This window comes from Colletotrichum gloeosporioides, assembly GCF_011800055.1.
Source record: "Colletotrichum gloeosporioides strain Lc1 chromosome Unknown consensus_12, whole genome shotgun sequence".
NCBI classification, from domain to species: Eukaryota; Fungi; Ascomycota; class Sordariomycetes; order Glomerellales; family Glomerellaceae; genus Colletotrichum; species Colletotrichum gloeosporioides.
Window position 1 is genome coordinate 294384 of NW_025544657.1, and position 14490 is coordinate 308873.

The following is a 14490-nucleotide window of genomic DNA, read 5'->3' on the forward strand; positions in this document are numbered from 1 at the left end:
CATGTTCGGAATCATTGGGAGTGACGGCTGGTATGGCCGAGGATAGACTGGATAAGGTGATACCCTGTTCATTTGACTCTCAATAAAAGCACCCAACGCTGTCACCGCAAAACTTTGTGCATGTTTTAGTTTTTTGGCTACGCGCATCGGATCACGCCCTCTTGGCCCTCTGCTGCTTCGGAAATCCCAGCCCTACCAGGAACGCAAGCCTCGTCACGCCAGCCAGCGTCGTAATAGCCACCGCGCCCCAATCCTCCACCCGCCAGGTCGTGAACGGGTTTAGCCTTCCCTGCAGCGCATACGATGCGAACGTGCCGTACAGCAGGAACGCGTCGACGAGGAAGAGCGACAGCTGGTAGACGCGCCACACTTTCAGGTCCGTTGTTGAGCGCAGGAGGACGGCGGAGAGGAGCGCGTTGGAGAGGAGGTGGCCCGCGATCTGGGCGTGCAGGGGCAGGGAGTACTCGCGCAGCGAGGCGGCGAGGGAGGGCGTGGAGATGGAGAGGGCGGCGGCCGGGTGGGCGATGGAGGGGTCGATTGGGTTGTGGGAGGGGGGCAGGTAGGAGGATGTGACGGTTTTGGGGGAGAGGAGGAAGAGGGAGGTGCCCCAGAGGGCGATTAGGGGGTCGAGGAGGGTGAAGAGGTGGTAGTATGGGGCTGGGATTGTCATGGTTGTCGTCGTGGTTGGTGTTGAGAAGTTTTGGTTGTAAGGGTGAGTGAGGGTTAGACGTGAGGTGTCGGCAGGTTTTGGGTTGTGGAGCAGGTGGGCTTTTTGTAAAATTCAGAGAAATGCAGATCCGGGGAAGATGTGGTGAAAGAATGTCAGATTCTTGGGATGAAGGAATCTTAGGTCCGCTCGTGACACGGTTTAGCTGGCAAAGTATGGTGGCGCGCCGCCCGTGTCTAAGATGGCCTTTTTTTTTTCTTTTTTTTCTGGGAGGTCTCGTGTTGATGTCATTGCCGGCTGGCGGGGCCCAGGAGGAGGAGCAGGAGCGGCGGCCCGCGGGGGGCCGTGTTGGTGCTAGTGCCGGGTGCTTGGGTGCCTGGCTGGTCTGTGCGTACCGGCTGGGTGGGCTTAAGGTTGTGGGGTGCGCGGGAAGGTGGGAGGGAGCTTGGGGCGTTTGGTGGCTGGAGCTTTACCAGTGGGAGGAGCTGGTTGACGTCGTGTGGCTTTGGTTGTGGTGAGGATGGGGTTTCTGTGAACTTGGTCTATGATTGAAGAATCTGGAGATAATTTGAGTTATTTTTTTCAGTAGGAAAACGGAAATACGATGGTTTACAAGTCTTCTACGGATTCATCACCGTGCCCGACAAGAATTATAGATGCCCGCTCTTCTAACAAGTTTTGTTCCCTTAGGTGTAAAAGTCCATTAACCCCCAAGCGAGAATTGCGATCACACACACTTCCTCACAGCTTTTTCAAGACGAAGTCTTTTCGTTTCAATTTCGGTTCAAGTTGAAAGCTGCGCAAGGCCTACAGTCCATTTATTCCTCTCTACCCCTCCTTCCCTCTCTTACTAGGTGCGCATAGGTGCGCCACGTCTGCCCGCTTACAGACCAACGACGCGGTGGATCTCAGAAGAGAGCAAGTCTATTTTCTTCAATTGACGCATCGATGTGCTGGCCCTGCATATACCCTTGTAATAAGATACAGTCAGGTTTGTGGGCGCTTACGAGGAATTTTGTTAGGCAACCGTCCCCACCTTTGATAATGCCGCAGCCTCGTCGAGTGAAATGCTCAACTTCCCTTCTGCATCATCTCGCATCTCAGAAAACATAAACAACAGTTGACGATAAGTCCCATCGCTCACCATGCGACTGCTGAACACTGCGACGCTTCAACTCGACGACTTCGGCGGCAAGATTCCCCCGTACGCGATCCTCTCACATACATGGGGCGAGGAAGAGGTGCTCTTCGCGGATATCAGCAACCCAGCCGTCCCGAAGGCAGGGTGGGCTAAAGTCCGGGGCTCCTGTGACTTGGCACGGAGTTTGGGGTATACTTGGATTTGGATCGATACGTGCTGTATCGATAAGTCTAGTAGCGCTGAGCTATCCGAGGCGATAAACTCCATGTTCAAGTTCTACCAAAATGCCGTTGTCTGTATCGCCTATCTCTCGGACGTTCCTTACCCGGATTCAAAAGCCGATATACCAAGATACCTGTCCGAAAGTCGCTGGTTCACGCGTGGATGGACTTTACAGGAGCTTTTGGCTCCTAGGCTTCTTGACTTCTATTCATCCGATTGGAAAATCCTGGGCTCTCGTTCAGAATTTCGGGACGCAATTGCCGAAGTGACCGGCATAGAAGACACTTTTGTTGATGGAGGAGGAAGCGATTCCACGCGCCTGGATAATGCGAGCGTGGCTGAGCGAATGTCCTGGGCTTCCAGGAGACGAACTACTCGTGTCGAGGACGTTGCGTACTGTTTGCTCGGCATTTTCGGCATTAATATGCCACTGATCTACGGAGAGGGCGAACGAGCATTTGCGCGACTTCAACAAGCTATTATTCATGAGACTGACGATCAATCTATTTTCGCATGGGGCGATGAACACGTGGGGACGCCGCCACTAATTCCCGACGGGTGGCCCTCTCATCTCCTTGCTGGGCATCCGTCTTGGTTCAGGGATTCTGGCGACATCTTGCCGTTTAGAACTAAGGATATGCCATCGCTTCTATCATTTGGAGGCAATGGAGTCACCATTCCAACCCCACTACTAAAACAAGTATCGCGTCCAGGACCATATCAATTACCTCACCTGTCATTGAATGGCTACAATGGCAAGCCTTTGCCTTTTGGAGCAGCTCGTTTGCCAAAATATAGGAGTAAAGGTATAGAGTACTTCCTTGCACCTTTGAGGTGTCGCAGATTCAAAGATCCCTTCAACTGCATCGCAATACCTCTGCGCAAGCCTGGGACAAAAATTTCGGCTTTCGAAGACGCTGTTTCTTTCTATCGCGCTTCTCACGCGTTTTTGTCTGTTCCAAGAAGCGTGTGGGCCCTCAAGAACATTTGCAAGCCTTTCGTATACTTTCGCAGCAGCTATGAGAGGAGGGGAGCGCCCTGGTGGCGAGAGTTTGACAGCATGATTCGAACGATACCTCTCGGATATAGTATCGCACCCGATTACTTCGATTATCATAGCCGTCAATACGGGGTACCAGACATTATCGAACGGGACAACGACCTAGCCCATGTACAGGACGGTCAAGGACGCATGATAATTGGGATACTCGAAGGAAAATCACTGCCTGATGTGGCCCTTACCTTGCGATTCGTATTCGACCCGAAAAGGCTCAATCATGGCAGACTCAAGGTGCTCACATTGATGACCCAACTCCACTATATGCCGCCATCCTCGAGTTTGGAGGATTTCGCGGAAATGACGCCAAAGACTCGCCACAAACACACATGTGACGCCTTTGCGGCCAAAGTCACGCAATCTGAAGCTTACGGACCACACATTTGGCTGGTGGATATCTTAGACCCGCAGGGAAATCATGTGTCAAGGGAGACTAGTGCCCTGGCTGGGCTCTTCGCGCCTGTTCGAGCTCAGGATTCCGACAACCGAGGAGATGCAAGCGAAACCTCTGAAACCCGACGTCCAGCCACTCAATCAATCATTATCGGAGGACGTCGTTTCCGTGGAGTCCTAGATAGGAGGAGATGAGAGTCATGTTGCGTTTTGCAGTTCAAGCCTGACTTCTGATAGGTATGTAACGTATACTTCACAGGAACTGTAATATCAAACGTTTTACTGAATGAGAACTTGAACCATCATTGTAGACATTGCAAATACTGTTATGACGTTCTGTCAGCTACACATATCATGTCTTTGAGTGCAGTACTGTCTAAAACGTACAATCGTCTGTAAGAATATTAATCCCTAGTTTCCACACACTATTGCACGCTCTCAATCGCCGGCCGTCACTCAGAGGAGAAGGAAATCACAATCATCGCCTATATAGTACTTCGACGTCCTTATTTTCGAGTGAGATTCGGGGTATGGCGAGAGAGTAGCATGGTGTTGAGGTTGGAAGGCTGAAAAGCGTTGGGGCATATTTATGCTCAACACCACTAGCTTTATCAAGCACCCGCTTCTTGTAATATCCGTCGTCGCGGTTGTTAGCTTCCAGATGAAGTTGCGAGACTCTAATTCTGTAATCGATCATGTTGTTGTCTCGTCGATAACTCAACAGATTTTGTTCCTCGGTGTTTAGAACCACCCGACCCCTTTCAGCGCCAACCAGTACTATGTACTGTTACATCGGTTTGGGGCAAATCACCGGCGGCCTGATCGCGATCTCTGATTGCGCCAGAATGGTCGGCCTTCAGCGTCAATGCAAGCATAAGCGATATGCATATGCGCAGAAAAAGAAAGATTCATCGAGAAGGGCTTTTTGGCCCTGATTTGTCACTATGACATGCACACAAGAACTTGGCGTAGCTGTCTCCAGGAGCGTGTGGAAGCACTTTGCTGTTATCGTTGCCCTACACAGCATCAGGTTTATCATCAATTAATCGACTCTCTCTCTCTCTCTCTGCCTCTGACGCTCAGCCAGAACTGGTTTTGAGGACTCGACTAGCTCGGTTGATCATGTTTATCCGGAAACCCAAACCTTGGGAATATAACGAGGACGACGATGCCGTGCCTCGTGACCCTGTGCCCAACCCTTACGACCATCTAAAACAAGAGTGGCGCTTTCGAGGCAATCGATGCATCTTTCGTCACGGACAGGCCCCCGAAGCTGGAGAAAGCACCACCAAATCAACTGTTGCAGGCGGCTTCAATAAGGTCGCGTGCGGCGCCTTTACACTGGGAAGGTGTGACGTCAGCACTGAATGCCCGTTGTCGCACACGGTCCGCGATGATGTCATTGTCGCCCCCAAGATCGCTATCGTGAGTGGTGCCGTTCTCTGACGCGCTTTTGACCTTTCTAACGCGCGTCAAGAGTACTACTAGGAAGAAGATCATAATTCGCGAGTTTCCCTTGGCTAGGATCACCTTCGGCCAGGGTGCGGTCGTGGAGAAAATGGTTTTGCCATCAGATCAGCACTGGACTGATGCCTTCCCATCCACCCAGGGATCGAAGTCAATCACTGTCGACATTATGAAAGCCTATGAGCTCAAGCCAGACATCGACTCCGCTACCGATCTCATGGAAAAGATTCATCAAGTCAACTATCCCGCAATCAGAGGTATTCTATTGAGAGACTTTGACGTCTTAGTCTGCCCTGGCACAGGCTGTATGGCAAATGATAACCTTCGCCGCCAGCTCAATCATACGCCCGACTTACCAGGTTATCACGACACCAGCAAGATCTACTCTGCGACCTACAGAGTGAGCGCTAGAGTGTTCTCTGTTGTTTGGGAGACAGTGAAGGCCGTTCAAAGTGCCTTTTCCCACGAGGGTCGACGCGTTGACTTTGCGTACTATCCATCGACAAACCACTTCATCATTCTCACTTTGCGCAGTCTTGACAGCCCCGCTTATTCTTCTGTCAAACGATTCCTTGATGGGGTCTTGAAAGGCGTGATCTTGAAGTCGCCAATTGGCCAGGCCGTCTGGAATCCGTTCCTAGGGAACACGGCTGCTGCCCCCCAGCTCATGAGTCCCCTAGAGCAGAAGTACGGAGTCGTCTTTCAGTGTGTCCCATCGCAAAAGACAGTGCGAATGTACGGAAGCCCTGAAAAGGTTAAGGGCGCTCAGAAGGCATGGAAAGATGTGGGAATGCCGCTGAATCATCCATCAGTCAAGTCGATTAAACTTGATGATCAGAGTCTGACCTGGATTCTGACTGGTGGGTTTGAGGCAATCTCAGATGCCATCGGGTCTGAATCGGTCATGTTCAACACGCTCTCGACACCAAAGACTGTCGAAATTCTTGGACCGTCACGTCTTTGTAAAACGGCCGAAACCATGTTGTCACAGCGAAAGCGTGTGCCCCAGAGCACGAAAGACAGGGCTGGTCGCTGTTCGATTTGCCTGAGAAAAGCACAAGATCCCATCTCGGCGAACTCTGGGCATGTCTATTGCCTCGCATGCTTCGAGAGCTATTGCCTATCGAACTTTGGTCACACGAATGGTGGTATCCTCACCTGTCCGGCTGAAGGGGGTTCCTGTGGCGCGTTGTTCCAGCTTGAGCAACTGCAACAGCTGTTGTCCTCATTCACTTTCGAAAGAGTTCTCATTTCTTCCTTCCATACTTTCAGGTGGCATCACGGCGAAGAGTTGACCTACTGCTCCTCGAATTATTGCAGGCAACTGCGCCGGGAGGTTCAGTCAGATCTGTCGAAATTTCCCTGTCAAGTCTGTGACAAGAACGCCTCGCCCTATGTCGTATCGAGCGATGAAATTGATTTGGAATATGTTCCTAATGTTCCCCACCGCGTCGACAATCTGGGAAGAAATAGTCGCTTGAACGCTAAAACGGTCCCTTCTGCACTCCTAGCGACTTCGATCAACAGCAAGATCGACGCGGAATGTGCTCCTGATGCTTCGTTGCGCGTGGAGAACTTCGGAAATAAGTCTCGACTCAATCCTCAGTCAAAGCCGTTTGTTCTCGTCACTACAAAGGCGGAAGTCGCCAGTAAGAAGCCAAAGTCGCAAAACCCCATGATGAGCATAATGGGAAGAACTCCCAAATCCAATCCGAAGGTTGAGGCGGCCCCAAAGCAGCCGAAGTCTCAATCGTCTACAACTTCCAATGTGGAAAGGGGTCAAAATCTAAGAAGCCCTCTCAAGGATATTCCCTGTGCATCTAATGCAAGAGGAAACTGCTTGGGGGGCAATAATTGTCCATTGTCGCACGCAAAAGATGCCGATCGAGACACTAGGCTCACAGGTTCTGATCTAAGGGAATCAAAGGCAAGTCATACTTAGTCCCAGCCATGTATCAAGAACTGGATGGCTAATCCGAGACAGGTGAATGCAACCGAGATCGAGATTACACGAGAAGTCCCCGGGGCTTGGGTGACATTTGGGCCGGGAGCAGCAGTGATGAAAGTTGTTATCCAGCAAGAACTACTTGCAGTGAAGATCAGACGTCTCCCGCCGAAGAGCACACCGGAGTTCGTGTCCGAACTTCTCAGCCGTTTCGACATTCACATACCGGCAAATCGCATTCAGACAGCCCCCGACGACGCTCATAGATACACACATGAGATGTCAAGTTGTGCAGTCGTGCGCACGGACAACCCAGAGCTGCCTGAAATAATCCATGGCAAACTTCACGCGGACGATCGGCCCGATATGAAAGATATTGATCTCTCGAAGTTGATCGTGTTTGCCTGGAATCTTCGAGGACCAAGGGAGCCCCGCGGCTTTTCGCATCATATCAGCAGCCGAACGGTTATTGTCAATTGGCCAAGGCCTATGCGAAACGTTCAACTCAGGTTCCGCACGAGATCCCCTGCCATCGACTGTGCCAAGCGGTTCAATGAAGGCAACTACAAAGTCTTGGGAGAAAAAGTATCTATGGGATCCCCCCACTTCGGCATTCCTCTTGTCCCGCCGATGACACTACACCGAATGCCGGACATGTACATTGTTCGACTCTTGGTGCCAGTGGAGGCTTCTGCTCAAGACGTCCTGAAAAGCATGCCTCACGACAAGTTGCCAGACGACCTTGAAATGGAAGACACGAAGATTGATTTGACAGACGACCCATCCGCAAGGGGATGGCTTGAATCAAGCTTGAAGAGATTTGGAACCCTGGAAACGGAGCTTACCTCGAAGCTTTTCAAGAAGACAGGAAGATATGAAGGCGCAGTCAGGTTCAAGAATGAAGCAGACGCAAGACAAGCAATTGCGTGGCGTTGCTGGTTCATGCCGCCATACGACGACAGCAGAAAGAGCTTCACCGCGGCAGACAAGTTTGATTTGGTCAATCTTTACACTGCCACTTACCGATTGTCTCAGAAAGTGCTTGGAGCTGTATGGGAAGATTTCCAGTCGATGCAACGTTCCTTCTCATCCGACAAGAACGGCGTCCAGTTTGACGTTCACTCTCCTTGCAGTCATCAAGAAGAGGCAGAGTTTCTAGTTTTGATTCTGAGCAGCAAAAGTCAGGAATTGATGGCTGAGACCAAGAAGAGAATTGATGCGATTCTTGAAGGGCATGCTCTAGGCATGGGGGACGATGACTCTATAATTCGGGAAAGAGTTCTTGGTCTTCAGCACCAGGACATTAAGAACCTTGAATGCCGCACTGGGGTAGCTATTCGACGATTCCCGATATCGAAGGGGATCAGATTGTACGGCACAAATTCAAAAGTTGACAAATGTCGATCCGCACTGCGTACTCTTGCCGATGGTCCGCAATCACAACAACGAGAGTCTTGGGTATTAGACAAGGGATCTCAAGCCAATGGGGATCGCCCTGCCTGTGGGCTCTGCCACAATAACGCAGAGGCGCTTTTGATCACGAGTTGCCAGCACTCCTTCTGTGCTGACTGCTTCGAAGACTTCTGTCGTTCCATCACGGCCCGCGACAGCATCAGCATTCTTCGCTGCCCTGGCCAAGCTGGTTCATGCTCAGCTACTTTCAGTCTGCCAGAATTGCAGTGTCTTCTCTCATCTTTTGCCTTTGAAGATGTGTTGACATCGTCATTTTCTTCTTATATTTCTAGTCGACCGAATGATCTCCGTCACTGTCCTACAACGGGCTGCACTCAGCTCTACAGAATATCACCGGAAAACTCGCCTCCACGGTTCGACTGTAGCGATTGTCACCAGAGCTTCTGTCGTCGATGTCACTCAGACCACCCTGGTGTCAGCTGCATATTGAAAAGGTACTGGCTTGGACTGGGCCCACCTCCACACATATGCTGGGCTTGTCTCGGCGAAGTCGAGGTGGTTGAGGCAGATTACCTTCTGTGCCCTAACTGTGGAGTTAGAATTTGTAACTTTTGTTTCAAGTTCTTTCCTACCGAACAGGCCTGTAGTGCCCACTTACTTAAGACGCATAGTGTGGGCTGGGAATTTTGGAAGACTGATGAGAGTTTGTCACTGTATTTGGGCCTCGAATGGAACAGCATCTGATGGCCTGGTTGCATGATTCTGAAATTCTCTCCACTTAGTGGCTAGATGAACAACACAACACCTAAGGTATTGAACTGCCAAGCCTTGATTGTTCTTTCTGCCATAATCAACTTAGTTTGAATCTCGCGACCGTTTCATGTGTCAATAATCAAGCGCGATTTGCTCGGCTTCAGCTGACTGACCGCCAAGTACGCATCAGGCTAGGCAGCAGCTGCCATGCAGCGCCACAGCGCCTCTAGTAAGCGGCACAGCGAGTGTAACCCCCTTTAAATATTTCCAGCATTTCCAGCAAATGTAAGCTTCATTGTCTCCCTTGCTCGCTCGCAGTCAATTTTTCATCGCATTCTTGACTCGCAAAACAATCATGTCTGAGAACAGCGACTCGATTCGCGACGAGTCCGATGACGAGCCTTGCGAGTCAGACTGCGAATGCTGCGACTGCCCTTTTCCCTTCCTTACTCTCCCACGCGAAATTCAGTTAAAAGTCCTCCGTGAAATACCAGACTACTGGACCTACATTTCTCTGCGACAGACCAGCAGCGAAATCAACGAACTGTGTCTTGTGGATGAGGAGATAATTTTAGTCAATCTGAGAAAACGCCTGATCACTCCCTTCTACGACTACTACGACTTCCACGTCTCTCTTCATCTGCCCGAGAGAGCTGTTAAGCAGCCTCCCTCTACCGGGTGGCCGGAAATCACCCTGGAAAACTTCCGTCCCTTCGGAAAATCAGACTTGGCCATTGAAGTGTTGCGCCATTTACCGTACGTCGAAAACCTTGAATACCGCGACAATGAATACAACATCGACCGCCAGTCCAACGTCATCGACTACTCTGCTTGGAAGCCTGGTGATGAGTACCCCGGTAAAATCATGGAAGACTACTTCGATGAGAAGCCAATCTCTAAGCACAAAATAGCCATCACATCTGGTTACGAGAGTTGCGGTGTTACTTTCCTGTTGGACACATTGACTGGTTGTGTCTATGAAGAAATTCTCAGATGCAACGCGGGAGTTTGGGATGAACCAGTTGAAGACTACTTTGAGAGCAAAAAGGAGGAGTTCCAGAGTTTAGACAGGGTTTTCTCCCCAGGCTTCGACACGATGGGGGGCTTAACCGACCAAAAGTATCCGTATGACGCGGAGAAGATGGAGAAACAAGGCGAGCCGCGCTCACCGGCGAAATATTTTATGGGAACAGATGAAGATGGTCTATGGATCCGACACCTTTATCGAAAGTTCGGATGGCCCTCCCCTGCCTGGAAAAAGGAAGAAGGCATTCAAGCAATCAAAGACTTCGCTGCGCGGAGAGTACAGGAGCATATCCGGTACGAACAAGACTTGGAAATGCAAAGGAGACTTTTCGATGCTCAAAGACAGCTGCATACAGCTGGACAATAGGAAATGAAAGTATAGGTCTTGTGAGTATTAGGATTTAGATGAATGAGTGAAATTGCAGTTTAGGATTTCTTAGCTAAATGAATTGTTAACTTGTCTTTCTGCTGTACTATCGTTACATCTCACGTGCTCACATGGAGCTGTCTTTCGTGAAATATCTTAGATGACAATTCTTCTGCTTCAAGCCCAGATTGACACTCAGTCTCCTCGCGTCGGGTTAATGAGGAGGAGCAATTCAACCTTGAATGAAATCATTACTCCGGCTACGTTTCCCCGCAGCTGTCCCGAAGCAAAATTTAACACGATCTTCCCCGCATCCTTCGCCTCCGCATCCCCGGCGGCGAGCCGATCGACCAGATACGATCGGGTCAAGAAAATGGGGATCATCCACGACTCAGCTCATGATTCGTGCGAAATCCACGACACCGAAGGCACAATTCACCACGATGCAACTCTGACTTCCCAAATAGTCGTATTCAATATCCAAGTGCAGGACAACCGGGCAAGAATGCGACCATTCTGCCGCACTGACTCGGCTGGGAAAACACCGATTTGACGATGTCCATTTAGTATTCAATCAACCGCACCGTCGCGACCAGGGACCAGATGCCGGTGGGATGCCACCCGCGTCTTTAGCTGAGTCGACAGATAAGCTTGTTTTTGACCAATCCAACAGGTTTCAGCTTGACAACTCCCAGCCGTCTCTCGTGCGACACCTTTCCAGGCTACAGACTGTTCCAATCAACTCAGTCATGCGTCATATTTTGGCGGCCGGGGTGCTCTACGGCCTCGTGGCCTTCGCCTCAGCGCAACAGATTGATGGAACTGGAAAGAAAACATGCACCGTCAAGGCCAGCGGAACCAATGCCACCGATGACGCCCCCGCCATCCTTGATGCTTTCAAGACATGCGGTCGACGTGGGAAGGTCATTTTCGAGCCCACGACTTACTATGTCAACTCGGTCATGAACGTCACCTGGTTGGATGATGTTGAAATTGACCTCCAAGGCACTCTTCTGGTATGTTGCACAGCAAAGCGCCACAATCAATCCTCTCCTGTCTATGCATCCTCTGCAGTGTAGATGATGTGCCAAGAAGCGCCATACAAGACAATTTCTCCGTGTCTCGTTCAAATGCTAACACAAGACCGGTCGCAACTCTCAGTGGAGTACGAACATCTCGTACTGGCTCGCAAATTCACTGGACGTCGGTTACCAGAACCAATCTACGGCCTTCATCCTCGGCGGCAATAACGTGCGCATCAATGGCCACGGAAAGGGAACTTTTGATGGCAACGGTGACTATTGGTACCAGTGGATTCGCCAGCAACCCAACACGTCCAACTATCCTGGCCGGCCGCACGCCCTCACCCTCAATGGGCTAAAGAACTCCGTCGTTCATGGGGTCAATTTCCTTAGGAGTCAGATGTGGTATGTGTTCTATCAGAGATGCGACCTCCTGTATCGGAGTTTTCAATTGGCTGATGTTTAGCAGGACTATGTCCATCATCTACTCTCATAACGTTGAGCTTGACAGTATACTTGTCAACAACACGGGCAACCGCTATCAGAGTTGTAAGTGATCAGGGAATGAATGTATCAGTTGTGAAGAAGAGCCTGACCTCGAATATTTGCAGCCAACACGGATGGAGCCGATACAATCCGATCATCGAACATCAAGTTCAACAACTGGACTGTCTACAGTGGAGATGACAGTATTTCACTGAAGGCGAATAGCACCGATGTCAGCATTACAAACTCGAAGTTCTACAACGGACTGGGCATTGCGTTGGGAAGCATTGGGCAATACAACGATCAGTTCGAGACTATCGAGCGGTTGGATGTGAGGGACTGCTACTTCGACAACACCCTTCACGCCGTCAGTTACATCACAACGCGTCGCCACCCTGCTCATCTAACATGACTCACAGGTATACTTCAAGACTTGGACTGACGATCAGAACGGCTACCCTCCTAACGGTGGCGGTGGTGGACTTGGCTGTGCGTCTTCCCCCACTGATATGTGAACAGAGCTGACTTATAACTAGTTGCATCGGATATGTCATTCAAGAACTTGACGGTGAAGGGCATGCGCGGCGCCGCCGTAGCTATCTCGCAGTGCACCCGCTTCAGTGGTGCCCCCGGCGTGGGCAACTGCACCAACTCGCAGTTCCAAATTCGCGACATCACCGTCGATGGTATGTCTGGCACGACGAAGTCTTCCCGAATCGCGAGTCTACAGTGCAGCGCTGTGGCACCATGCACCAACATTGGGCTCTTCGATGTCAACCTTCGCTTCGACAATGGCACAGCTGCGGCGTCTTACCTCTGTGGGCACGCTGAGAGCCCGCTTGGCTTTGAGTGTACCGGCACTCCTTGCGTGGGAGGAAGTGCCACGGGAGAATGTTGAACTCTGCTGGCTATTATTTAGCTGCGAGCTTTTACATGTATCTGGGAAAACCCTTGGTCTGCTTGGTCGGTCACACTAAATTCCATTTGCGAGATGAATCAATTCCGAGACTTCCGAGCCGCCATTTGAGATGTGATATGAAAATCTTTCATGAAGCCCGTCGGGACCGACCGTAGGCGACCACACCGCTGCCGTGAGGTCCGGACGGTATCCCACTAGCCACAGCATCCCTGAGAATGACTGAATGTCTCCATGTCTACTCAACGCTGTGGAGATTTACCGGAAAAGTAGTCAGTCATCGTCAGTTACTTCTGGTTACCTTCCTTGAAGGGGGTAGACTTGAATATTTCGAGCCCCGTGTAGCCTTGAAAGCCCCTTCGTAACCATTGTTCACGAAACAATGGGTAATTTTACTCAAAAATACTCGTATTCAACGGCCCTTCATCTCTCAATCGTCATTCGTTTCTGAGTTTCGGTAAAGAAACTAGCTCACCGGCACGCACACACCACCAAATGACTCGTGAGTCGTGGCATCTCGGGCCGCAACTATCGCGAGCTTAGTCCCCATGATCCACGCCAAGCACGCACTCCCGTGTTTTGGTCTGGATTTTGACTTTCAATCTGCAAAGCTTGGCATTCGCACAACGTCGAAATAAGCGCATCGCTCACGTCGAAGGAACTGACTCAACCACCTGGACTTCAACCGGGGCTGTTGCGAGCGTCTGAAATGTCAGTAATGTCGGTGCAGGCTTCCCCAGTCCACGGAACGCGGGTGTAAGAGCCTTTCTCACGATAGTCTTGTAGGGCTGTAAATGGAGGGGCTTTGGAGTACGCAAGCTCATCGTACGAGCTGGCAGCGCTAAGTGGCTTGCGGCATGTTATTCGTAATAGCAATAAGACTTCCTGTTACCTAATTGACAACTTGAGCTGTTGCGGAGCTGGGACTTAGATGAATTAAGATTCGCCTGAGACCCTCCACTGGATTTGTCTGGTACTGGTAGCGGTCTTCCGCGAGGTAACCAAAACAGAACATACAGCCCTTGTTCGGGGAGCGCTCTCCGCCAAGTCGAAGGAATTAACATTCGCCTCACAAAGTCATACGGGATCATTTGAACCATAGTGTTGTCCGTTAAATCCAAACATGTTGTCTCACCAAGTGTTGTCATCTGCAAACCATTTGGTGTCGTTGTTGTCAAACATCCTTCCCAGCTGTCTCACCCTCATCAAATCCGTCGAAATAAGTCTGGTTTGAAGGCCGCTGATCAATGGACATCTCCTTTTTCCATCAATGATTTGCCGTCTCCATTGCCACCAACAGCATCGAAAGGGGGTTGGCGCGTGCCAAGACACGGAAAGCTCACGTTTCTTCTTGTCTTGGCCGATGGGCTATCATCTTTTGGTGAGTCTTGGCAAGGGTTGGGGTGCAGCAAAAACGCGGCGCCTGTCCCCTTTTAAACCTGCATGCTTGACTCAAAGGTCTTGGCATCGTCCGTCCAATTTTACGGCTTTTCGTAACGCCGTTCGCGCCCATCCCCAATCCGGAGGCAAGCGCCGAAACCGCCCAACCATGGGGTCGGAGCACATCAGCCGGTAGGTGACAATGATCTACCGAGACAGTACCCCGGACCCATCA

The 14490-nt window shown here is 50.7% G+C and overlaps 4 protein-coding genes across 4 annotated transcripts; 3 read left to right on the top strand and 1 right to left on the bottom strand.

Annotated features, from left to right (window-relative positions):
* Positions 1-151: 151 nt before the first annotated feature.
* GCG54_00000436 (uncharacterized protein) lies at positions 152-670 on the bottom strand (the record flags this gene model as incomplete). Its single annotated transcript, XM_045400574.1, has 1 exon — positions 152-670. The coding sequence occupies one exon, from the start codon at positions 668-670 to the stop codon at positions 152-154; it is 519 nt and encodes a 172-aa protein (XP_045269549.1).
* A 1142-nt stretch (positions 671-1812) lies between these two features.
* GCG54_00000437 (Vegetative incompatibility protein HET-E-1) lies at positions 1813-8357 on the top strand (the record flags this gene model as incomplete). Its single annotated transcript, XM_045400575.1, has 5 exons — positions 1813-2428; positions 4787-4905; positions 4958-6664; positions 6932-8221; positions 8283-8357. 5 exons carry the CDS (start codon positions 1813-1815, stop codon positions 8355-8357), a joined length of 3807 nt encoding a protein of 1268 aa, XP_045269550.1.
* A 1056-nt stretch (positions 8358-9413) lies between these two features.
* GCG54_00000438 (uncharacterized protein) lies at positions 9414-10451 on the top strand (the record flags this gene model as incomplete). The annotated part of the gene is made up of 1 exon (XM_045400576.1): positions 9414-10451. The coding sequence occupies one exon, from the start codon at positions 9414-9416 to the stop codon at positions 10449-10451; it is 1038 nt and encodes a 345-aa protein (XP_045269551.1).
* A 749-nt stretch (positions 10452-11200) lies between these two features.
* GCG54_00000439 (Alpha-L-rhamnosidase rgxB) lies at positions 11201-12857 on the top strand (the record flags this gene model as incomplete). The annotated part of the gene is made up of 6 exons (XM_045400577.1): positions 11201-11524; positions 11595-11878; positions 11943-12022; positions 12085-12326; positions 12379-12448; positions 12496-12857. The coding sequence occupies 6 exons, from the start codon at positions 11201-11203 to the stop codon at positions 12855-12857; spliced, it is 1362 nt and encodes a 453-aa protein (XP_045269552.1).
* Positions 12858-14490: the final 1633 nt, after the last annotated feature.